The 27,115-nt window shown below is 35.8% G+C and overlaps 1 protein-coding gene across 1 annotated transcript in view; it reads right to left on the reverse strand.

The window, feature by feature from the left end:
* LOC150101341 (solute carrier family 35 member F6-like) overlaps nucleotides 1–27,115 on the reverse strand; it is a 243,151-nt gene that overhangs the window by 73,617 nt on the left and 142,419 nt on the right. The window contains exon 9 of the mRNA XM_090400695.1: nucleotides 2,984–3,028. Within this exon, the coding sequence (XP_090256821.1) occupies nucleotides 2,984–3,028 (45 nt within the window). The remainder of the gene's footprint in view (nucleotides 1–2,983; nucleotides 3,029–27,115) is intronic.

The raw sequence follows: 27,115 nt of genomic DNA on the forward strand, positions 1-27,115 counted from the left end.
CCTACTATACCAGCTTTGTTGATTCTGTTGTCTATTTCCATATTTAATTTAATATCTTCACTAAAAATCGTGCCTAAGTAGCTGAAATGTTTTACTTGTTCTATAGGTTCTCCATTCACAATGCAGTTGATATTTTCAAGGCGTCTGCTAATTTTCATTGCCTTTGACCTTTTAATGCTGACCTTCATACCATATCTATTACAACGGTTATTCAATTTAGTCAAGGAATCTTGCAGACATGTAGCAACTATATTTAGAAGTATAACATCATCCACATAAAGCAAAGAGCTGAGATTAACATCTCCAATTTTCATATCAGGTTTAATACCACTTTCCTTCATAAGATGATCCATACATAATGAATAACAGAGGGGATAATGTCATCCTTGTCTGACACCAGATTTAACATTAACTTCTTTACAGGCCGTGGTGGATGAAATAGTGAGACCTAATTGCATTTCTTATCCATGTTATTCAATAGCTATTATAGAATCGTATCCAGATTTTGCTGGACATCTATAGACTTCCTGGACAGTTGGGGTGTTAAACCACCTTCCTGTACTTCCTTCAATTGTAACTGCTGACTTACAACTCAAATAAAGGCTAAGTATTGCTTGATATATTGCCCCATTAACATCATATTGTGAATAGCTTCTCTCTTGGCACCTTATCATATGCCTTTTCCAGATCTACAAAACTTAAATACAGATCTTTGTTATATCTCCATGATTTCTCAACAATTTGTCATAAAGCGAAAATCTGATTATGATAGCATCTATTTGGCCTGAATCCAGCTTGTCCTTCGCTAAGCTTCTCTTCCACAATCCTTCTCAACCATTTCTCAAGTATACTTGCATAGATCTTGCCAGGAACACTCAGTAGGGAAATACCTCTGTAATTCTTACATTCAGTTTTATTTCCCTTTTTAAATATGGGTACAATGAGAGCTCTACTTTAATCATCGGGAATTCGTCCCTCTGTCCAGGCCTTCTGAACTATGCAGTGCAGCCACTGTAAGACTTTATACCTCCATAAGCATTTCTGGTCGAATATCATCTACTCCTGCTGACTTTCCACATTTTAGGCTTTTGATGGCTATTTCAAGTATGGATATGTATTCCTGATTGCATGCCTGGTCAGTGCCTTTTACCCATGTGCTGTCATCACTGCTTGTTTCATTTAGCAATTTTTAGAAGTAATTACTCCATACTTCAAGGATATCTTTTTCTCATATTTTCATGTCACCTTTATCATCTCTAATTACTTTTTCAGCACTCTTTCCTCCATTTTTGAGCTTTTTCAACAGCCTCCATAATATTTTGCCACCTTATTGATATTTATTTTCTATGTTCTTGCCAAAGTCCTCCCATGACTTTTGTGTAGCTAGTTTTACACAGTATTTCGTTTTCTTACATTTGTCTCTGTATTCTGTAAGAGTAAAAGCTGACTTATTTGCCAGGAACTTTTGATATGCTTTCTTCTTTTTCTTCACTGCTTCTTTAGCTTCCTGTGCCCACCACGGAGTTCTGATTTTTCTATCCTTGCACACAACCTCACCACATGCCTCTCTGGCAGAATCAATTAATGTTTCCTTCAGAGTTTGCCACTGAATCTCCAAGGTTTGGTTCCTGTTCTCAAACTCTTTCATTTTTTCTTCAATAATCTAATTGTATTTTAGTCTACAATTCGCATCTGAGAGCTGCTCAACTTTTATTTGCTTTAAAACTTTCTTACATGTTATTCTTTTCAATATGAAATTCAATTTTATCCTGCTCAACACTAAATAGTGATCACTTACAATTTCAAATCCTCTGTAAACTGGTGTCCTGCACCAGGGGGAAAACATCACTCAACAATAACATAGTCAATGAGACTTTTCTTATACCTTGCCTCTTTTCTCCATGTGAATTTGTAAACATTTTTATGTTGGAACATGGTGTTGTAATAACGAGTCCATGTCCTGAGCAGAAATCCAACAGGTATTTGCCATTATTATTAGCTTTGCTCTTTTCTCCAAATTTTCCCAAATATTTTTGTATGTCTCGCAATCATTTCCTACTCTGCTATTTAGATCACTAACAAGGACCAACTTTTCCTTTTTCATTGGGTCAGTTGCTTTTTCTAAAGCATCAAAAAATTCCTCCACTTCTACCTTAGTAGAACCTTCTGTGCGACCATAGGCACGAATAAGTCTCATTGTCCAGTTATCCCCATCACTCTACTTGAGCCTTCCTGCCATTCAAAAAGATCAATCTCATATTTAGTGTTGAATACTATGGCTACTCCTTCTTTTCCTTGATTGTCATTGTTTCAGTCACCCCTATTATGTCGATCTAGTATTTATTCAATTCCTCAGCTAGCTCCATTTCTTTGACATTCAGGCTTCTTATGTTGATCTTGAACTCTGGTGATGTTGAGTTGGATTAGTTTCAGGATTTGTTCCAGTAGCTGACTTTTCGCTGTTTTCCCTGCTTCCCTGGTGAAAACAATGGGGGCTTTGTTTAACCAGGTGACGCACCAGCTGACATGGAATTCTGTCATGTTGTACCATCATTTGAAATTTTGGTTTAATCCAATAAGAATACAATTTGGTTGGCCAAATCCCAAATTGCCAGCCCATCCTCGTACGTTCAGTATCCAGGTAGATACTTAACAGGGTGCACCCCGAGGCGAGGATTGAACATTAGGTCAGAAGCCCTGGTCAGTTCTCTGTATTCTTTTAAAGGCTATGTGGAGGAATCCTCTCAATTTATATAGCTTTAACCCTTAAGCAACCCATGTGTAATGCTGAATATTACAGCATTAATTCAATAGCTTTTATGGCTTAGAAGTTAAAGAAAATATCTGGTCCTCTTTTCCCTGCACATTACAAGAAATTTTTAATTTATATTTAATTTTAACCAGTATTAGTGTAAATTCTAAAATGATTCAAATTTTAATTATCATTCATGTAAATTCATGTAATAAAAGAATTTTTACATACCAAAGCCATAGCAAAAAATCCAAAGGCTCCCTCCATTCCAACCACCTAGAATGGTTTATAAAATAAAATTATCATAAAAAGTAAGAGCATCTTGATTTATCAACTAATATGCATCTTATAATATACAAAAATCACATGAGAAGTGAAAACCAACTATACATGTATGTGAATCACTTAAGAGTCAAATCTACATGCCCAGAAGATGAACACTACCTATCCTTATAAAGGAAATAGAGAACTGATTAGTTGACCAAATAATCAGTTATCACCATTTCATAAGATGACTTGTTACTGCTTGTTTACTAAATGAATGACGAAGACTGAAATATGTGAATCAGTTGACCAAACTGTAATGTGCATCATCATTATTATTATTATTATTACACCCTCCATAGAGTCGGCAGACTCATCGTGGGAGGTTCATTCAACTGACAACATATTTATCATATAGAATCTTAAAGTCCTTAACACTACTTGCATTAGCAAAACATTCTGGTAATGCATTTCATTCACTGACAATTCTCCATCTAAAAAAATCTACTCTTCACACCCTTCTTCACTACACTTTTATATAACTTCCGGGAATGGCCTCTGGTTCTTCCCCTCTCACCTTCTACTCTTTTTGTAATCCCTTATGGATTAATCTGATAAAATACTCTTACTAAATTAAATGTTTCTATCATATCACCTCTCTTCCTCCTATCCACCAAACTCTGCAATCCACATTTCTCCAACCTCTCTCCATAGCCAACATTCCAAACTCCTGATATTGTCTGTCACTTGTCTCTAGACCATTTTCAATGTCTCCACATCACATTGAAAACCAGGTGACCAGATCTGAGCACAACAGTCCAAGTGTGGTTTGACCAGTGCCTTATACAGTGGCACAACCACTTACTTATCCTTGCATGTTAGAGTACTTCATAACAGCACTACGATGTGCAACCATTGCAACCCTAGCAATATCCCTCTAAACTTCAGTCTACTGTCAATCATCACTCCCAAATCTCTAATCTCATCCACTTCCTGCAGTATGGCACCATCAATATAGTACATAGCCTTATATTTCTGCACTCCAAAATGCAACACCTTGCACTTATTGATATTAAAACTACAACCCCACTCTTTCGTCCAAGTAAAAAGTCATCTATTTAAATCTTTCTGAAGGAATTCAGCATCAGCAGTGCTACTTATAATTCTTCCCAACTTTGCATCATCAGCAAGTAACTGAAGATCCTCAGTTAGTCCACATGATATATCGTTTACAAACAAGTTAAACAGCAGGGGGCCCAAGAATAGAACCCTGGGGCACACCACTGTCACCCTTCTTTTTTGAGACACTGCTCCATCATACACAACCTGCTGGTATCATTCAGAGAGCCAATCTCTGATCCATCTAACCAATATACTGTCTATTCCCATCCTCTGCAGCTTGTACACCAATTTATCATGCGGTAATCCATCAAACCCTTTTGCAAAGTCTAAGAATATCACTATATATGATTCTCCCTTATCTAACACACTCGTCACCTTATCATAAAATGCAAGTAAATTACTGAAACAGGACCTACCTTTTACAAATCCATGCTGACCTTCATAAAGGATGCCATGTCCATCAACCCAATTCTGTATTCTATTCCTTATTGATCTTTCCAACACTTTGACGAAAACTGTAGTTATACAGACTGGCCTATAGTTGGAGACTTCTGTCTTAGAACCATGCTTGTGGAGTGGTACTATTTTGCCCTGTTTCCACTCCTAAGGAATCCTACCCACTGCAAGACTTTCATTAAATAACCAGGTCAAGGACATAACCAGTTGTTGTGCACATTCCTTAAGCACATATGGTGATATGTCATCCATTCCCACAGCCTTATTCGCATCTAACCCAACCAACAACTGATATACCTCTGTTTCTTTCACTTCCAATTCTCCTAATACTTGCCTCTCTTCTATATATTGTACTGGATAATTTATACCAGTATGATATATGTTGATAAAGTGCTCGTTCAATAATTCCACTATATCCTTTGCAACTGTTAGTCTGCTGTCATGACTATCCACCAATGTTAGTCTGCCATAATTATTCTTCCTCTTGCTTGCCATGTAGTGGGAAAATTCCATCGAGTTCACCTTTGCTTGACCAGCCAATCTCCTCTCATTCTGCATCTTTTCTTTTTCTATCATGCTCATCACTTTCCAGCCTGCACCTTATACTCTTCATGGATCTGATCACCATCAACTGTCTTCTACCCCCTCCATAACATTTTCTTTTCCAGTATAGCTTGCTTGATTTCGCTGTTCATCCATTTCACTCCCACTCTATTTACTCGCTTAACCCTTGGCATGCAGTCATACATTGCTTTTGTCAGATACTGCCTTATGAGTTTCCATGCATTTTCAACATCTTTTCTGCTCAGCTCATCTACCCAATGTACTGATGCTAACTGACTACAGAGCTTCCTATAATCACCGCTTTATATTTCCACATGTATCCATTTTCGGCAGTGACCATTTCTTGTTTCATCACTTCCCAAACAAGTACCTCATGATCACTCTCATCAACTGGCAGCAGTGTCAACACCTCGTTAACAACTACTACATCTCTTGCTACTCGTTGCTAACAACTACATTTTGTGAAGTTATCACCAAATCCAAAACATTAAAGCCTCTAGTTGCTTCAATTATGTGCTGCTCAAGATAGTTGTCTCTCAGAAATTCCAAACTCACTCTCCCTGTTTCCATACACTATTATTGAACAAAATACAGGGTATTTCAAAAAGAATGACCCAATTTCAAATAATTATATTTAATAATGAAAATGTGGTGCAGTCACAAAATAAATTACCAAGTATGAAGCCTGAAGTTTCACTCATTCACTCGTTCAGATGGTACAAGTCACATTCATTTGTGGTTCGTGGTTGCAGAGATATACAATTTTCAAATCGGGACATTCCTTTTGAAACATCCTGTATTTTGGAAAAGCCCCAGTTTTGGAATTGAAAAATACTGATAAGAAGTTGGCAATGATGTAAACTTTTCTTGTAATCTTATCATAACATTCTCTACACTTCCTGAGGACATATATCAAGAATTTGATGCTGATGATGTTATCCATTAACATGTTTATCAGAATTGGCACTGACAATTACCTTATCCTCATGAAATCAGTTAAAACACATGCAGTAGTTATTGAACATCCTTGCACTCTTCAATTTTTCTTAATCTTCATTCATTCCTTCCTTTCTTCCATTGCAGTGTGTGGAATATTTGTCCCACTTATATATTTCATAAAAGGTCCACCTACAGGTTTTCAAATCGAACGTTAAGAAGTTTCTACTTTCTCCTTGCTTTTTTTGCTCAAACACAGACCTAATGTACTATGGGTTTGAAAAATTGCTAAAAAATGGAATTACCATAAACAATTTATGATCATCATCAAATTCCTGACATCAATGGGGTGTACAGGATATCATGATAGTACTACATCAAAATGTAACATTATTACTAACTTCATATTGAAAATTTTCCTGCAAATTAATCTGTTATCTGTCAGAACTCCAATATTATTAAATCCAATCTTTTGGACCTCATGGACCACTAAACTCACAATTTTGAATCCTGCGGACCGCTAACATGAATTTTTTTTTAAAACGGTACAAACGTGTATAAAATAATGATCATAAAAGTTGCATTTTATTAATATGAAATGCACTTGTTTAATTATAACAAAATTATTAGTGTGATATATGTTGCTGCTCATTTGAAATAGGTTTAAGGATTCTTGGCTCCAGTGACGTCACTGCAACACGGAGAGCCGTTTCTATTTCAAGCTGACAGCGGTACTTGTTTTTAATTGTCGTAACAGATGAGAATGTCTTTTCACACAAATAGGTTGTTGCAAATGGAATCAAAATTTTGATGGCTTTTTCACTCAGCACTGGGTATTCACTTTTTACAGAGAGCCAAAAATGATGTCTTGATGAGGACAAGTGGAATTTAGCTTTGAGACTGTCATCGGATGATAGATCGATTAGACTTTTTTTTTTCTTTCATGATCAAATTGCTATCTTCAATTTTTGCCAAAACTGGATCCATTATCCACATATTGCCATGTCTGGGGTCCTCTTCCTTTGGGTAATAACGGCCAAAAGATTCTGTGAGTGACCGTAAGTGCTGTCAAACAATTGTTATTACCTGTTGGTTGACATCGTCTTCTTTCATATACTCATCAAGATTCGGGAACATTTGCAGATTTTCTTTTGAAATGCATCCATTTTACCTCGCAGTGTGAACAGGTCCGTAAGCTGTCCTTGCAAGAACGTGTTTAGCTTGTTTAACAGTGAAAAAATATCTGCCAGGTATGCAAGCTTGGCTAGCCAATCATTGTCGGACAAGAGATCTAGGAATTTCAGTTTATTTTCTTGCTGGAAAAATAACGACTTCTTGGCACAAGTCAAACAATCGGGTTAGTATTTTGCCTCTCAACAGCCATCTCACCTCAGCGTGAAGAAGGAGATGAGTATATTGAGAGCCCATTTCTTCACAAAGTGCCTTAAATATTCAAGAATTGAGCGCTTTGTGCCGAATTTCATTTACAATTTTAATTACATCAGAGAGTACTTCGTGCAGTTCTGGAGACATTCTTTTCACTGCAAGTTGCTCACGATGTAAATACAATGAGTGAACAAGATGTCTGGGTGTCTAACATCTTTCACTTTTGTAACAACTCCTGAAAGATGCCCAGTCATGCTTGTGGCACCATCTGTGCATATCCCAACACATTTCTTCCATTCAATACGTCTCAGTAAATAACCATTAAGTGCATCGAAAATCGCAGACCTGGTTGTTCCACCCGGCAAGTTGAGCGAACAGAGGAGTTCTTCCTTTAGCTCTCCTTGACACTCAAACCTCACAAAACAAAGGAGAACTGCCTTTTCAGTTATGTCTGTTGATTCGTCGAGTCGAATTGAATAAAACGTTGAATTTTTCACCATTTCTATCACTTGATTTTCAATATCTTCAGCCATGTCTTCGATTCTGCGCTTCACAGTGTCAGTGGACATAGGAATTACTTTCGGTCTCTGGACAGTCTGTTTCTCCAAAACTTATTCACAGGCTTGTAACAAGCAAGGCTTAATTAATTCTTCTCCAATCATATATGGCTTTTTACTTTTTGCAATTTGAAGTGCTATTAAATAAGAAGCCTTTACTATGGAACTTGTTAGCTAAATCTGAGTGTTATGACTGCAAGTGTCTTGCGAGTTTCGAAGGTTTCATGGCATCACTGCATAAACTCTCAACAAACGACACAAAGCGGCTGTGGATCCAACTCACTTCCAGGTTCTTGAATAAATCCAAACTTCAAGTAGTCTCTGTCATATTTTCTTGAAATTTTGAACTTTTTCTTCTCTCCACCTCCAGTTGTAATGTCCCTGATGGTGCCTGGCGGGGGATATAGAGGCTCTGATTCATTGATCAACTCAGGTTATGCAAGTGTTACCAAAGAAATGCAAAATGCTTGGTTGCTTTTTCTCAGTCATTGTGGGTTTATTTTATTCGAATCTTAAACCAAATAAGAAATTACAGTTATCAAACTCAAGCTCTTCAATGCCATTAAATATCACACTGTGCACAGTTAAAATAAAAACGTCACTGGTCGCTTACCTAAGAAGAGTATCATGAGGAATAAACACCCGTATAGTGTTGACAGATGACAATTCGCTTCAACAAAATAAAACAATCGGACGAGAATCAGTATTTATGGGGAATTTGATTGTTGCGACGGTACACATGTGCCACTGAAGCCTGGCGCATGGGTACTAGCGTTCGCAAGCCATGCCGCCGGTGGGTCGATGGGGGCCTGACAACAAAAGCGTTACTAGACGAAAATTGTCAGCAATCCTGTGTTGGTGTCCAAATCTCTCCACAGACCACCAAAATTTTCCCATAGACCACAGATTTGCAACCTCTGTTCTAAAGCACTTTTTACTGTATCAATCCATCCAGATGTTGGTCTTCCTGGGGGTCTTTTTCCTGTTATCCTGGAAACGAAATTGCACTGCTAACATTTCTTCTCCTATTCTGTTTAAGTGACCATACCATCTGAGATTGGCTCAGCTAACACATTCCTGAATGCTAGCATTGTCAAGTTCTTTCTTAATATCTTCATTTTAAAGATAATACTGCCACTGATACCATCTGTTCACTTCTGTAATCTTTCTCAGAGATCTCATGTCTGTGGTCTCTAATCCTTGATTAAATATTTTATTTCTAACCTAGCTCTGAGATCCATAAGTTAAAATTGCTTGAACACTCTCTTGTAAACAGCTAGTTTACAAGACAGTTTACATACTTATTTTGACTAAATTTCTCTTTTATTCAAGATAAATTTATTCAGCTGACTTCCTACCATACCAGCTTTGCTAGTTCTGGTGTATATTTCTATATTTAATTTGCTATCTTCACTAAACATCATCATCAAATCCCTGCCATGTATTTTATTCTAGTAAAACTAAGATGTTCTTAAAGGTTTTTGAATAGTAAACAATTATACTTCAAACCAAACTAAAAGTAAAACAGCATAAACACATTTATTTAAAAAAGTAGAACTTTTAAATTTCTAACTTACTATATTAATGCCAATAAAAATATGTAATGAATTCATCATCATCAAATTCCTGACATGTACCCTCAAGGGATGTACAGGATATGATTACTACATGAAAAAATTACATCATTACTAACTTCCTATCTACAATTTTCCTCCAAATCAGTCTATTACTTCTGAAGACTCTAACATTATCAGATCTTATATTTCTATCATCTAAGACACTTTGAACAGTATCAATCGATCTATTTCTTGGTCTTCCTCTGGGTCGTTTTCTTGCCAACCTGGCAGAGAACACTTGTTTTGCTAATCTTTCCTTGACCATTCTGTTTAAGTGACCATACCACCTGAGATTAGCTCTGCTAACGCATTCCTGGATGCCGATAATGTCAAGTTCTTTCCGAATATAATCGTTTTTAAAATGATATTGCTATTGATGCCATCTGTTCACGCCTCTAATCTTTCTCAGGACTCTCATATCTGCGGTCTCTAGTCTTTGGTCAAGTGTTTTACTTCTGACCCAGCTCTCAGATCCATAAGTTAAATATTGGTTTGAGCGTTGTTTTGGTATATATACAGCTAATTTAGTGTTCTGACTAATTTCTCTCTTATTCCATATGAATTTATTCAATTGACTTCCAACCATACCAGCTTTGCTAATTCTGTTGTCTATTTCTATATTTAATTTACCATTTTCACTAAAAATCGTGCCTAAGTAGCTGAAATGTTTCACTTGTTCCACAGGTTCTCCATTCACAACACAGCTGACATTTTCAATGATTCTGCCTATTTTCATTTCTTTGTCTTTTTATTCCTGACCTTCATACCATATCTATTACCACAGTTATTCAATTTAGTCAGAGAATCTTGCAGACTTGTAGCTGATTTATTTAGAAGTATAACATCATCCGCATAAAGTAAAGAGCTGACATTAACATCTCCAATTTTGATATCATGTTTAATACCACTTTCCTTCATAATGTGATTCATATAGATAATGAATAACAGAGGGGATAATGTACATCCTTGTCTCACACCAGATTTAACATTAAACCATCTTCCTGTCTTCCTTCAATTCTAACTGCTGACTTACAACTCAAATAAAGTCTAAGTATTGCTTGATATAATGCCCCATTGACACCATATAACTGTAGTGTATTGAATAGCTTCTCTCTTGGCAGTCATATACCTTTTCCAAATTGACAAAACATAAATACAGATCTTTGTTATATTCCCACGCTTTCTCAACTATTTGTGGTAAAGTGAAAATCTGATCCTGAGAGCCTCTATTTTGCCTGAATCCAGCTTGTTCTTCACCAACTTTTCTTCCAGAATTCTTCTCAACCGTTTCTCAAGTATACTTGCATAGATCTTGCCAGGAACACTCAGTAGGGAAATACCTCTGTAATTCTCACATTCAGTTTTATTTCCCTTTTTATATATGGGTACTATGAGAGCTCTACTCCAATCATCGGGAATTCGTCCCTCTGTCCAGGCTTTCTAAACTATGCAGTACAATCACTGTAAGACTTTTATACCACCATACTTCAGCATTTCTGGTCGAATCACATCTACTCCTGCTGTCTTTCCACATTTTAAGCCTTAGATGGCTTTTTCTACTTCAAGTATGGATATGTATTCCAGACTGCATGCCAGGTCAGTGTTTTTTACCACTGTGCTGTCATCACTGCTTGTTTCATTTAGCAGTTTTTCAAAGTAATTACTCCATACTTCAAGGATATCTTTTTCTTTCGTTTTCATGTCACCTTTATCATCTCTAACTCCTTTTACAGCACTCTTTCCTCCATTCCTAAGCTTCTTCAACAACCTCCAGAATATTTTGCCACCTTCTCGATATTTATTTTCTATATTCTTACCAAAGTCCTCCCATGACTTTTGTTTAGCTAGTTTTACACAGTGTTTTCGCTTTCTCACGTTTGTCTCTGTATTCTCTAAGAGCAATAGATGACTTATTTGCCAGGAACTTTTGATATGCATTCTTCTTTTCCTTCACTGCCTCTTTAACTTCCTGTGTCCACCATGGAGATCTGATTTTTCTATCTTTGCAGACAACCTCACGACATGCCTCTCTGGCTGAATCAATCAGGGTTTTCTTCAAGGCTTGCCGCTGGATCTCTAAGGTTTGGTTCCTGTTCTCAAACTCTTTCATTTTTTCTTCAATAATCTAATTGTATTTTAGTCTACAGTTCACATCTGAGAGCTGCTCAACTTTTATTCGCTTTAAAACTTTCTCACGTGTTATTCTTTTCAATATGAAATTCAATTTTTCGTGCTCAAGACTAAATAGTGATTGCTTCCAATTTCAAATCCTCGGTACACTCTGGTGTCCTGCACCAGGGAGAAAGCATCACTATCAACAATAACATAGTGAATGAGACTTTTCTTATTCCTTGAATCTTCTCTCCATGTGAATTTCTGTACATTTTTATGTTGGAACATGGTGTTAGTAATAACTAGTCCATGTTGTGAGCAGAAATACAACAGGTATTTGCCATTATTTTTAGCTTTGCTCTTTTCTCCAAATTTTCCCAAAATATTTTTGTATGTCTCGCAATCATTTCCTACTCTGCTATTTAGATCCCTAACAAGGACCAACTTTTCCTCTTTCATTGTGTCAGTTGATTTTTCTAAAGCATCAAAAAATTCCTCCACTTCTACCTTAGTAGAACCTTCTGTGGGACCATAGGCACGAATAAGTCTCATTGTCCAGTTCCCCATTCTCATATTTGCCCACATTTCTCTACTTGAGACTGACTGCCATTCAAGAAGATGAGCCTCGTATTTTGTGTTGAATACTATGGCTACTCCTTCTTTTCCTTGATTGTCATTTCTTGAATATAACATTTTGTATTTATTGCTCAGAAAGATCTCACCAGTTTTGGTCGTTTTTGTTTCAGTCACCCCTATTATGTCGATCTGGTACTTATCTAATTCCTCAGCTAGCTCCATTTCTTTGCCATTCAGGCTTCTTACGTTGATAGTACCGATCTTTAACTCTGGTGATGTTGAGTTGGGGTGTGTTTTCAGATTTGTTACTTTTAACTGTTCGCCCTGGTTCCCTGGCTAAAACAACAGGGGCCTTGTTTAGCCGGGCGACACCCCGGCCGGCAAAAAATTTTGTCGTGTTGTACCATCATTTTTCTATTTTGGTTTAACCAATAAACAGTTATTGGTTAAACATTGGTATCAAATTCAGTATCAAAGTAGATACCCAACAGGGTGCACCACGAGAAGGTGAGGATTGGACATTAGGTCAAAATCCCTGGTCGGTTCTCCGCATTCCTTTAAAGGCTATGTGGAGGTCTCCTCTCAGTTATACAGCTTTGACCCTTAAGCACCCGTAAAAGGAGTTAGAGATGATAAAAGTGACATGAAAACAGGAGAAAAAGATATCCTTCAAGTATGGAGTAATTATTCAAAAAATTGCTAAATGAAACAAACAGTGATAGCACAATGGTAAAAAACACTGACCAGGCATACAGTCAGGAATACATATCCATACTTGAAGTAGAAAAAACCATCAAAGCCTTAAAATGTGGAAAGGCAGCAGGAGTAGATGATATTCGACCAGAAATGCTGAAGTGTGGTGTATAAAAGTCTTACAGTGGCTGCACTGCATAGTTCTGAAAGCCTGACCAGAGGGACGAATTCCCGATGATTAAAGTAGAGCTCTCATTGTACCCATATTTAAAAAGGGAAATAAAACTGAATGTAAGAATTACAGAGGTATTTCCCTACTGATTGTTCCTGGCAAGATCTATGCAAGTATACTGGAGAAATGGTTGAGAAGAATTGTGGTAGAAAAGCTTGATGAAGAACAAGCTCGATTCACGCCAAATAGAGGCTGTCAAGATCAGATCTTCACTTTACGACAAATAGTCGAGAAAGCATGGGAATATAACAAAGATCTGTATTTAAGTTTTGTCGATTTGGAAAAGGCATATGACATGGTGCCAAGAGAGAAGCTATTCAATACGCTGCAGTTATATGGTGTCAATGGGGCATTATATCGAACCATACTTAGTCTTTATTTCAATTGTAAGTCAGCAGTTAGAATTGAAGGAAGTACAGGAAGATGGTTTAATGTTAAATCTGGTGTGAGACAAGGATGTACATTATCCCCTCTGTTATTCATTATCTATATGGATCACATTATGAAGGAAAGTGGTATTAAACCTGATATCAAAATTGGAGATGTTAATGTCAGCTCTTTGCTTTATGCAGATGATGTTATACTTCTAAATAAATCCGCCACAAGTCTGCAAGATTCTCTAACTAAATTGAATAGCTGTTGTAATAGATATGGTATGAAGGTCAGCAATAAAGAGACAAAAACAATGAAAATAGGCAGAATCATTGAAAATGTCAACTGTGTTGTGAATGGAGAACCTGTGGAACAAGTAAAACATTTCAGCTACTTAGGCACAATTTTTACTGAAGATGGTAAATTAAATATAGAAATAGACAACAGAATCAGCAAAGCTGGTATGGTGGGAAGTCAATTGAATAAATTCATATGGAATAAGAGAGAAATTAGTCAGAACACTAAATTAGCTGTATATATACCAAAACAACGCTCAAACCAATATTTAACTTATGGATCTGAGAGCTGGGTCAGAAGTAAAACACTTGACCAAAGACTAGAGACCGCAGATATGAGAGTCCTGAGAAAGATTAGAGGCGTGAACAGATGGCATCAATGGAAATATCATATTAAAAATGAGGATGTTAGGAAAGAACTTGAATTGTCAGCATCCAGGAATGCATTAGCAGAGCTAATCTCAGGTGGTATGATCATTTAAATAGAATGGGAGAGGAAAGATTAGCAAAACAAGTGTTTTCTGCCAAGTTGGCAGGAAAACGACCCAAAGGAAGACCAAGATATAGGTGGATTGATATGGTACAAAGTGCCTTAGACAATAGAAATATAAGATCTGATAATGTTGGAGTCTTGACAAGTAACAGACTGATTTGGAGGAAAATTGTAGATAGGAAGTTAGTAATGATGTAATTTTTTCATGTAGTACTGTCATATCCTGTACACCCCTTGAGGGTACATGGTAGGAATTTGATGATGATGATGATGAATTCATTACATATTTTTATTGGCATTAATATAGTAAGTTAGAAATTTAAAAGTTCTACTTTTTTAAATAAATGTGTTTATGCTATTTTACTTCTAGTTTGGTTTGAAGTATAATTGTTTACTATTCAAAAACGTTTAAGAACATCTTAGTTTTACTAGAATAAAATACATGCTAAGAACAAGGATTTCTTTTTACAAAAAGGGATATCTCTTTAAAAAATTTTGAAATCAACTTACTGGAATGAAAGCTTCAATATATAAGTTAACTGTCAAACCAATGATGATTCAAAAAAAAAAGAACATCCATCAACTGGAAAATACATATGCCAGAGGAACAACTTAGATAGAAAATGAAGATATCCAGAGATGACAAGAAATGAGGTAATATAAATCCAATAAAAGAATAGACAGGAAGATGGTTTGACTGAGGCTGCAATGAGCAACAATGGTTTCATACTTGAATAAGATAAGTGATTTTTTTTTTTTTAATGACTGAATGTTTTCTTATGTCAATTACTTTAATTATTATATATAGTGCATTTAATAATATATTTGTAGATATTGTTAATTTAAAGTAGTGTGCAAAAACAGCACCAAAACACATCAAACAACAGAACAGCATCAAAAGTCAAAAGTGAAGGGTAACATAGATGCTGGAGACAAAAGCCTTTGCTCTGCAGAATCAAAACATTGAATCAAAAAAATCAAAACAAAAAATCCTTCATTTTTCCTCCATCACCTCTGAAAGCTGTTCAAATTTGAATTTTTTTAAAAAAAAACTTCCTTTTTTTTTCTTCTTTTCAATATGATGTTCAATTTTATTCTTTTCAAAACTAAATGGTGTTCACTAAATATAGTCAATGAGATTTTTCTTATTCCATGTGTCTTCTACTATCTCCCCATGTAAATTTGTGTCAATCTTTATGTTGGAATGTATGTCTTCTCTAGTTCTTATATACCAGAGTTGTATGTACCTGAGTGGTTAATTAACTTTTTAGTTAATATCACAGAGTTGGATCTGAGATATTATTATTATAATAACTTAAGAGATTGAGTGAGAGACAAAGAAAATGCTAAAATAATATTAGTTTAAATTCATGGTATTGCTGTAACAGTTTATAAAGTGTAGTTTCTTTCGCTCTCAATAACGGCCATTAAAATATAATTACTTAGCTCATACTTGTTTTTCTTCTAAAACAAGAAAAATTGGAGTAGAGGTCTCACTGTACCAATTTATATAAAAAAGGGGAAATAAACTAAATGTGATAATTATAGGAAATTCCACTGAATGTGCAATTTCCTTACTTTCTAGGAAAGATTTAAGTGAACATACTTGGGGGAGGGGGAATTAATGAAGGGAAAAACTGAAGACGACAAAAGTTGAGGTTACGCCAAACAGGTTTTTTAATACCAAATTTTTACATAATTATGGGACTATAATAAGGATGTGTATTAAGTTTTGTTGATCTTGAAAAGCACATAATAATAATAATAAATAGTAAGAAAAAAAAATCATAAAATCTATATCATGTGAATGGAAATAGAGTGATGAACTGCTGTAATTAATTGAAAACCGACAGAATTGTAGGATGTACATGAATATGGATAAAAAAATGGTTATGAAATACCACCTGTGCTGGATTAGCAAAATATCTTATGCAACTCTTCAGGGGTAATGTACTAGAAAACAATGATGATGGACCACATTATAAAAGAAAGTGATACTAAAACTGATGTTAAGTCAACTCTACGCAGATAACGTTATTCTCTGAAATAATTCTTTTGCAAGTCTTCAATGATCTTTAACCAAACTGAATAACTGCTATGTCAAATTCTGTATCATAATAAAAATACTAAATATATAAAAATAGAAAACAGAAAACAAGAACTTCATTCTTAATAATGAACTTGTAGAACAGTATAAGTTACATTTTAGCTATTCAATCAAAAGTTTTAATGAATATAACAAACAAACGAAGAAATAAATAATAGAATAAGGCAGGTGTGGTGAGCCAGTGTGATAAATTTATATGGAACAAGAGAGAAATCAAGATCGTAGCATACAAGACAGCACATTCAAACCAATTTTAACTAACAAGTATGAGAGTTGAAATATAACAGCTGCCCACACACACTGATATGATAATTGATAAGAAAAATAGGAGGGTGGGGGAGGAACAGATGGCATCATGACATCATACTGATAATGAAAATTTTATACAGTTGCCATTATTAATAGTCAAGATTAATAAACAGTTAAATGTTTAAGTTTAAATCAAACAAATATTTAAAACAAAAATTCAAGGATAAAGATGCAGAGGAGGAACAAGATATAGGTATATTTATGCACTTAGGAGTGCCCTTAGAAGATCAAATTATAAGACTGATCAAATCAAAGACCTAACAAACAAGAAACCAATATGGAAGAAAGTCATTCACAAAAGTTAGTCATAAAATATTGTATTAGGCAATCATAATAATTAGGTAATCTCTAAGGATATAGAACAGAAATAATAATGAATTCATTAACTAGACATATTCATTCACTAGAAAAATCATGCAACCGCCAAGCAGCATCAGTGAATAAGCTACTCTAAACTTGTACTCGCACATTTTTATCATTATCGTGAGTGTTTTTCATCGAAATTAATCATTAAACGGAAATCTTAACAGTGGATTACTTCTGCACAACCTGTAAGTACTTATAGTGCATTAAATTAGCTATCTATCCTGTTCTAAATCAGCCACATGTAAGTGCTGGCTATGCCTACCGTATGAAGCAAAGATGGTGGCAATAAAAGCCAATGACAAACGAGCACCCCGCGTCTTGCCAGCATAGTGCTGGTGATCAGTGATCAGCTGTAAAACTGGTGTCACAGATTAAAAAAAAAAAAAAGGGTATATTCTGCAAGTTCTGTTGTCTGGCTACACGCTTCCTGTGCCAAAATAGATGACTCTGTGTACAAGCTATTTATCAACCTCAACTAGCTGTTTTTTCTATTTGCTGTGCCCCCCCCTTATATAAAACAACTCCTGAACATAGGTAAAAAGTCGAAAACCTCGAACAGCACATCAATGCTGTGAACGAAACTTTTTCTTCCAAAATACGAGCAGTGGAAGCTAAGCTTGAACAAATTGATAACCAGCATTGCAACATAAGTTCACCTTTGCCCGCGAATGAACCATGCGACCTAATTGCATCAACGGTATACGACTCGATGGAGGCCAAAAACAAAAAAAAAAATCAACTTTTTTTTGAACTTTCAATAAAAATTCAACAAATTTGAACTTTCCACCGGAAAACAGAAAATCATTAAAAGAAGACATCAACAACTTAGCAGAAGAATACAACATCGATTCTAAAAATATCATCAGGTGCAATCGTTTCGAGCCCATAAATAAAAGAAAGGACTGAACAAACTCTCCATGCCTCGTAAAAGTGACTTGTGACACTACGACAAGCACATCTAAATCAATAACAAGTTCAAAGATACTTTAACCCAATTGCGCATACATGCTCAACCAGACCTAACATTTGCACAGAGGGAACAAGGAGATGCCATCTTCAAAGAGAACTTGAAAAAAAACCCATCAAAATAAAGACACCAGTTGAATCATTGACTACAAGCAAGTTAAATTGGTGCAAAAATCAAGTGATGTCACTAGTAGTCACCATGGAAACCAGTATGCAGGCACTTCATAGGAAATGTGCAAGACACTTGCAGTCAAATATATGATTCACAGAACCTTGCATATCCACTTCACCAACATACATGACCTAAACTCCAACCTTAATAGTGATCATCACCAAACCCTATCTACTCTTTCTGGCAGAAACTTAAATCTCACCTCTCCCCAGCACTATTTATCTCAATCTTCCAAACTACACAATCTTTAATTCCTTTCGACCCCAAGGGTGGTGTCTGTGCATACATCTGCTATGACATACCTTGCCAGAGAGCACCCAACCTAGAATTGTCCAACTTTGACCTTCTTTGGTTGAAAATATTCCCTTCCCTACTCAGTCAGATTTATTTGCTGTCTCTATCACTCCCCCAACGCAACCAACCATTCTGAGCTGTTTAATTTCCTCTCCTTAAAAACTGATTTTCTCCAACCTCATTTTCCCAACAGCAAAATTATCCTCCTAGAAGAATTTAATATCACCAGCTGGCTTTCCTCCTCCAGTTGTACAGATCTTGCAGGCAGAGATGCCGAAACATTTGCCATCACTAAAGACCTTACACAATTTGTTCAGATGCCATATAACTTGAATCACTCCCCAAAAACGCTAGATTTCTTCCTCAACAATGACCCTTCCAAATACACAGTGAAAGTAGTGAGCCCCCTAGGTAATTCTGACCACAATCTGCTCATCTTCTCCCCAATGCTACAACACTTATACAGCCACTCCCATACAAGAGTAGTTTGGCATTATAACAGTGCCAAGTAGAAAACAGCCTCCAAAACTCCTATGCCACACTCCCATGGTTGGACTATTGCTTTCAGCCTTCCAACCCAAACATATGCACCAAACTTATCACCAAAGTAATCCTCACTGGCATGGAAACATACATTCCCCACACTACCCTGAACTGCCATTCCCTAACTAAATCCTGGTTCTCCAAAAGATGTACCAAGGCTGTACAAATGAAAAACCAAAATACCGTAACTGGCTCAAATCAAGAACTCCCATCTTCCTTTAGAGCTTATACTGAAGAATAGATGCAAAAAAACAATCAATGCTTTCAAAACAGAGTTTGAAAGAGCAAAAAGCAGGAAACTAGCAGCCTGTCCAAACGACAGCCAAGCCTTTTGGTTTCTCGCCAAAGCAACGAGTCGTAACTTCTACCCAACACTATTCCCACATCTATCATACGCAGATGGCTCTACTGCATCATCACCCACAAAAAAAAAGCCAATCTTCTGGCTTCACACTTTGCATCCAATACATGCATAACTGACAATGGTAAATGCCTCCCAACCATTCCAGATGCCCAACATACAATACCCCCTACATCCTTTTGCCAGGAAGAGATCAGAAAAATATTGTCCAAATTAGACACAAAAAAGTCTCCTGGCCTTAATGGCATTTCTCCAATTGTTCTGAAAGTTTGTGCACCAGAACTAACTCCTATCCTATGTCGACTATATATACTCTCTTACTTCACTGATATCTAGTTCTGTCTAAAGTAATAGAAAAAATCATCGATTCACAACTCCTACACTACCTTGAACGCACCCACCTAATAAACGACTGTCAGTATGGATTCTGTTACTGCCGATCAACAGGAGATCTGCTCACATATGTCACCCATCTCTAGACAAATGCCATGGAGAAGTTTGGCAAATCTCAAGTAGTTGCACTTGATATCTCCAAAGATTTTCATGGGGTCCAGCACAAAGGTTTACTAAGCAAACTATCATCACTTGGTCAGTCCCAGTTAGTTGGATTGCCAGCTTTCTGTCTGGACAAACACTGTGTGTGATGGTGGATGGTTCCTTATCCTCTCACCATTTAACTAATGCCGGGGTTCCACAACGTTTTGTCCTCTCACCAACCCTCTTCCTGCTATATATCAATGACCTACTTCAGTTGACCTCCAACCCAATACACAGTTTTGCAGACAACAGCACATTACACTCCTCCCTTTCATTTGATAAACCCTTACCCTAACAACTCACCTCAACCTATAGAATAAAAATCACCACTGTCTTCAATTCTGATCTCCGAGCCATTCTCCAATGGGGTTCAGATAACGTCATCAATTTCAATGCTAATAAACCCAGTTCTGTCTTATTTCTCATAAAAAAGAACTATTTTTTCCCCACTATTCTTTTTGACATACCCAAATTTCCAGACAATTTCAGATTTCTCTTCTTGGAATTACCCTGACATTAAACCTCTCCTGGCATAAACACATCACAACAATTGCATCCTCAGCTTCAAAAAAACTAGGATTTCTCCTTCACTCAAGACATCCCTGAACCACTTACTACTGAATCACTGAATACTGCTCTCACATATGGGGTCCCTAAAAGCTCAGACAAAATGACTGACTCAATATGGAAATGGTGGAATTAACGAATCCTCTCACATTTGTTAAACCCATCAGTTCCGTGTTTTGAATATAAAGCAGAATTTATTACTGACAAATGTCTCACTCTGTAACTATTTTTGTAATTACCATTAAGTAAAACATCAGTAATAATCTATTATGAAAGAAATATCGTATCTTACTTTACTGTCCATTGTAAATATAAACAAATTTTTAAAATTATTCGAAAATTCTTGAAATATCTGAAATTCTCATATAATGCTTACATAATAAGTATTCAGTATTTTTATCACTTGCTTCCCTAACATTATTGACAATATTTCAGTATTTTGCTTATTATTACTGTATTATTTAAACTGTATTATTGTATTATTTATTTAAAATGGGGGTGGTCTGAATATACCGAATAAGGACTTGTGGACCAACAGGGGCAATCATCTTGATTGTAAGGGAAGTGGCACTCCCATAGTCCCCTAAGCTGGATCTGTCCTCTTCTTCCTCTACTTTGAGGAAGATCCACTCACTTTAATCTTTCCTACTATTTATAAAATATATATATATATAATATATATATAATATCTACTATATTTCTACTATAATTTACTCTTTCCCCTTCAATATACCCCATTCCTTCTATGAGTTTAAATTTTGGAAGGCTACTTCAGAAGCTTTAAGGTAGCAGCCCTACCACTGGACTATCCATCGCCAGGCTAGTCACCTGACATGGAGAACATTATTCTACTTTTAAGCCTACAGAATAAGGTAATAATGAATCTATGGAAAATGACCTTGGAATGGAAAAGGTAAAACAAAAATGGAAACGATAAAATATAATACATATAGCAAACTGGAACGTAAGAGGAATAGCATATAAAGAAATAGAATTAGACCAACTATTAAATGAAAGAAATTTTCAAATAGCAGTAATCACTGAAACAAAAAAGAAATTAAAAGGAACCATGAGAACCGAAAATTTTAATGTGATATATAGTGGAGTTGACAGAAACTAAAGAGCACAAGCAGGAGCTATGATTTGGATTCATAACTCCCTTTCAAAACAGTTAAAACATTATAAATTATGGAATGAAAGAATAATAGAAGCTAGAATAAAAACAGATAGAGGTTATTTAACAATAATTGGTTTATATGCCCCAGAAGAAGGAAGAAAATAGGATAATAATGAATTTTATAATCAGTTACAAAATATATATAATAAAATAAATAAAAATGATTATGTAATATTAGCAGGAGAATTAAATGCGAGAATTGGAAACACAAAAATTGATAATAAGGAACATATGGAGAACATACTCTAAACAGAAATGGTAAAAAATTGATCAACTTTGTAGTTTATCATAAGCTAAAAATAATGAATTCTTTCTATAAACATAAAGACATACATAAATATACTTGGGCAGCAAGAGGATGGAAATCAATATTAGATTATTTTATTTTAACTGAAAAGACATCAAAGTTCTCTTTAGATGTTAGAGTTCACAGAGAATATGAAATAAGTAGTGACCATTTCCTTGTTAAAATAAAATTAAGATTACCACCTAAATGGCTACAACAACAAGAACAGAAAGAAAATTTAAAACATTTGCTTATAAAACTAGATTATTAAATGGCACAAATATACAATGGCTATATGAACAAAGAATTAACCAATATTTAGATAAAATAAAACAAAATGAAGAAATAGAAATAGAATGGCTTAATATAAAAATGATACTAAATGCAGCAGCATATGAAAGACCAAAAAATTCAATGAAAGAAAAAACTGAAGAATCAAAGAAATAATCAAAATGAAAAACGAAGCCTATCATAAATGGTTAAGCTGTAAAAGATTAAAAGATGAAATAGAATATAAAAGAATAATCTCAGAGAGTTGGAAGCTCCACAACATAAAAATTAGCTCACAACTCCAACCAACAGGAGACAACACAAGCACACCAAAGATAGAAACACCTAACCGACATGACATAGCAACCATTTCTCCCACGAATTCTAAAGACAGCTTACACGCCATAACTCCCACCCCTGACTTTTCCCCTTAAATCCCCCCCCCCAAAAAAGAAATAATTTGTATCTTCAGAGCCTTCTCTCACCCCCTCTCCCAAAACACACTCTCTCTCTCTATGTTCACTGGGCATCTACAGATGCCGTATGGTCACTCCGATGCTCGATGATGTTCCACACCAGGCCTCGCCATGTAGTCCTGTTGTTTGCTTTTCTGGCAGCCTCAACTCTCTGAAGATCAGTCACTCCACACATGCATCCATCCATCTCATCGATGGTCTACCCCTGCCTCTTTTTCCAGGAACTTTACCTTCTATTACTGTTCTGAGAAGTCCCCCTTTCATCCTTTCTATGTGTCCAAAATATTTTAACTTTCTTCTGTCAATATCCTTAAGAAGCCTTAAAGTTCTGCTGATCTTTTCTAACACCCATTCATTCGTACGCCTTTCAGTATATGATATCCTCAACAGCCTTCTGTAACACCACATCTCAAAAGCAGATATCCGTTTCTTATCTGACTTCTTTAGGTTCTAAGTCTCGCATCCATAAGTCGCTGTTGGAAAAACAACTAAAATCCTCAACTTTGTTCCCATGGAGATAGATCCACCCTTCCTCTGACTGTTGTTTTAGCCATTCCTAACCTTTTTCTGACATCTTCTGAACAGCAATTCTTCACATTAATAATGGATCCCAGGTACTCAAACTTGCTGACTTCCTCAATTCTTTCTCCATTAAGATACACTTGTTTCTCAAGAGCTTCTCTGTTTGTTTTTCCTTTGAGAACCATGATCTTTGTCTTGCTAGAATTGAGTTGAAGTCCTCTGTTATTACTGATCTTGTTAACTTTGTCAAGAATTAGTCCTAGTTCTTCCATGTCATTACAAAGGAGTACTGTATCATCAGCGTACCTCAGATTACTGATCAATCTACCTCCTATCGTAATTCCTGTCCTGAGCTCATCCAATGCTTCACGCACGATGTCCTCTGCATATATACTAAACAAGTGAGGAGAAAGTAAACATCCTTGTCTAACTCCTTTTCCAACTTGAAGCCAGTCAGTCAATCCAACACCTGTTCTTACTGTGGCTTCTTGCTCCTTATACAAGTTGGCTATCAACCTGATAGTGTGTTGAGGAAAACCCATTATTTTCATTACTTCCCACAGTTTCACATGCTCAACACAGACAAAAGCTTTAGAGTAGTCTAAGAAACACATTACTAGAGGGAGTCTGAATTCTTTATATTTTTCTATGATCTGTCTAAGGCAAAGGATCTGATCTCTCTGGTGCCCCTACCTTTCCTAAGACCTGCTTGTTCCTCGGGCATCTCTGCCTCAACTTTGGCCTCAATCCTATTTAGCATGATCTTTAATAAAATTTTGCTTGCATGAGATATCAAACTAATAGTTCTATAATTCTTGCATGCCTTCTTATCACCTTTCTTGTGTAGTGGTATGAAAACTGACTTCTTCCAGTCTCTAGGCCATGATCCTGTCTCCCATATTCCTTGTAATCAATCTATGAAACACTCTTATCCCTCCATCCCCTGTGGCCTTAATTAACTCTGCTGGGATTTCATCTGCACCTGGGGCCTTATTGCTGTTGAGCTGCTTAACTGCTCTTTCAACTTCGTGCCTAAGAGGAGGAGGTTCCAAATCAAAATTTTCTTGGTGGGAGGATTCCACATTTTCTTTATCCACTCAATTTAGGCTTAAACTTGTGCTTCAAGTCACAAACCAAATAAAACATCCTTTTATAATTATGCCTTTTCATCTGGAACTCTATTTCTTCACATTTATTAGTATAGAACTTTTCCTTGTCCTGCTTGATGGGTCTTCTGATTTCTCAATGTAATCTCATGTATTCTTTGGTCGCTGTGTCTCTTTGTTTTTCCAACCGCCTTCTTTTGATTAGTTCCCATGTTGAATCTGATTCCTGTATTATCGTCTTGACTCCTTCCCAAAGCATTTCTGGTGAGATTTCCTCATTGGTCTCCAAAAAATCATCCAGCCGAGTTGATGTTTCTTCTGGGAATACACTAGGAATTACTCTAACATTCAATCTAGTGGAATGTGCCTGACCTGGACGTTTTCAGAGTCTTAGTCTTACTTTGGCTCTTACCAGCTGATGGTCTGTACCACAATCTGCTCCAGGACAAGTATGCACATCAGAGATGCTTGTGTTCCACCACTGGAGAGCCAGGATGTAATCAATCTGGCGTAATCATTCAATTATTAATAATAATAATATACATATATCAAAAACCCAGATTTTTTTCAAATAATTTCCCCACATTGCTTTACCCCCACTTCCCCTCCCCTTCCTTTAACAGCATATGAATGCACATCACCGGAATAAGGAGACAGAAAACAACATCCAAAAAGGTATTCCAAAATTTCTCCTATATTTTTTATTCTTCATATATTAGTTCTATAACACTTCAGTAATGCCCTAGATTTTTGTGGGTACAGAGCCAATGACATAGTAAAAACAGGGGCACTTATAAACAAAAGTAGGCTAGATTAGCCATTAAAATAACAGTAAAAGAATAAGAGACATAGCTAAAAGAGAAGTCAGAAAAAGACATAGAGAGTCATGGAACAAATTTGCTTCTAATTTAGAACATGATTTATATAAAATAAGACCCAATGTATATAAGATTTTGAAACACTTAAATACAGATACTAAAGAAAACATAAAATTAAACACCGAATTGAAATTAGAAGAATTTCTAAATTTCTATACAGAATTGTGGAAAGATAAATATTTTAAAAAAGATAACTGGCAAACATTTAATGAAAATGAAAAGGAAATAACTAAAGAAGAATTAGAAATCAGCCAGAAAGAAACAAGAAACAGAAAGTCACCTGGAGAAGATAAGCTAGGTACAGAACTATATATGCAGGAACAAGCTTCAAAGAAAGGCTCCTATTATTTTTAAATAAAATCTATTCAACTGGTAACCCCCTCCTCCCCCAACAGAATTGAAAAAAGCAATTGTGATTACTAACTATAAAAAAAGGTAGCAGAGATGACCCTAAAAAAACTACAGAGATATAAGTATACCAAATTCCTGTTACAAAATATATAGCAGAATTTTAAATAAACTAATAAAATATTCTGAAAACCTTATTTTAGAAGTACAGAATGGATTTAGAAATAGACGATCATGTACAGACCTGGACTTTTGCCTAAAATTAATAATAGAGAAAGGAAGAAAATACAATTTAGAAGCAGGTATTACATTTATTGATTTTGAAAAAGCATTTGATAAACTTAAAAGAAGTGAGAAGAGGCAAGGAATAAGAAAAGTCTCATTGACTATGTTATTGTTGATAGTGATGTTTTCTCCATGGTGCAGGACACCAGAGTGTACAGAGGATTTGAAATTGGAAGTGATCACTATTTAGTCTTGAGCAGGATAAAATTGAATGTTATATTGAAAAGAATAATATGTAAGAAAGTTTTAAAGCGAATAAAAATTGAGCAGCTCTCAGATGTGAACTGTAGACTAAAATACACGAAGATTATTGAAGAAAAAATTGCTGTGAAGAAAGCCCTGATTGATTCAGCTAGAGAGGCATGTGGTGAAGTTGTCTGCAAGGATAGAAAAATTAGAACTCCATGGTGGACACAGGAAGTTAAACAGGCAGTGAAGGAAAAGAAGAAAGCATATCAAATGCTCCTGGAAAATGAGTCAGCTTGTGCTCTCAGAGAATACAGAGACAAATGACATAGTAAAAACAGGGGCACTCCTAAACAAAAGTAGGCTAGATTAGCCATTAAAATAACAGTAAAAGAATAAGAGACATATCTAAAAGAGAAGTCAGAAAAAGACATAGAGAATCATGGAACAAATTTAAATTTAGCTAAACAAAAGTAATGGGAGGACTTTGGCAAGAATATAGAAAATAAATATCAGAATATAGAAAATAAAAACAAGAAGGCAGCAAAATATTCTGGAGGTTGTTGAAGAAGCATAGGAATGGAGGAAAGAATGCTGTAAAAAGAGTTAGAGATGATAAAGGTGACATGAAAACCAGAGAAAAAGATATCCTTTGAGTATGGAGTAATTACTTTGAAAAACTGCTAAATGAAACAAGCAGTGATGACAGCACAGTGGTAAAAAACACTCACCAGGCATGCAGTCAGGAATACATATCCATACTTGAAGTAGAAAAAGCCATCAAAGGCTTGAAATGTGGAAAGGCAGCAGGAGTAGATGATATTCGACCAGAAATGCTGAAGTGTGGTGGTATAAGAGTCTTACAGGGGCTGCACTGCATAGTTCAGAAAGCCTGAACAGAGGGACGAATTCCCGATGATTGGAGTAGAGAT

Source organism: Typopeltis vanoorti, chromosome 11, assembly GCF_054136105.1.
Source record: "Typopeltis vanoorti isolate ZY-2024b chromosome 11, IOZ_Tvanoo_1.0, whole genome shotgun sequence".
NCBI lineage: Eukaryota > Metazoa > Arthropoda > Arachnida > Uropygi > Thelyphonidae > Typopeltis > Typopeltis vanoorti.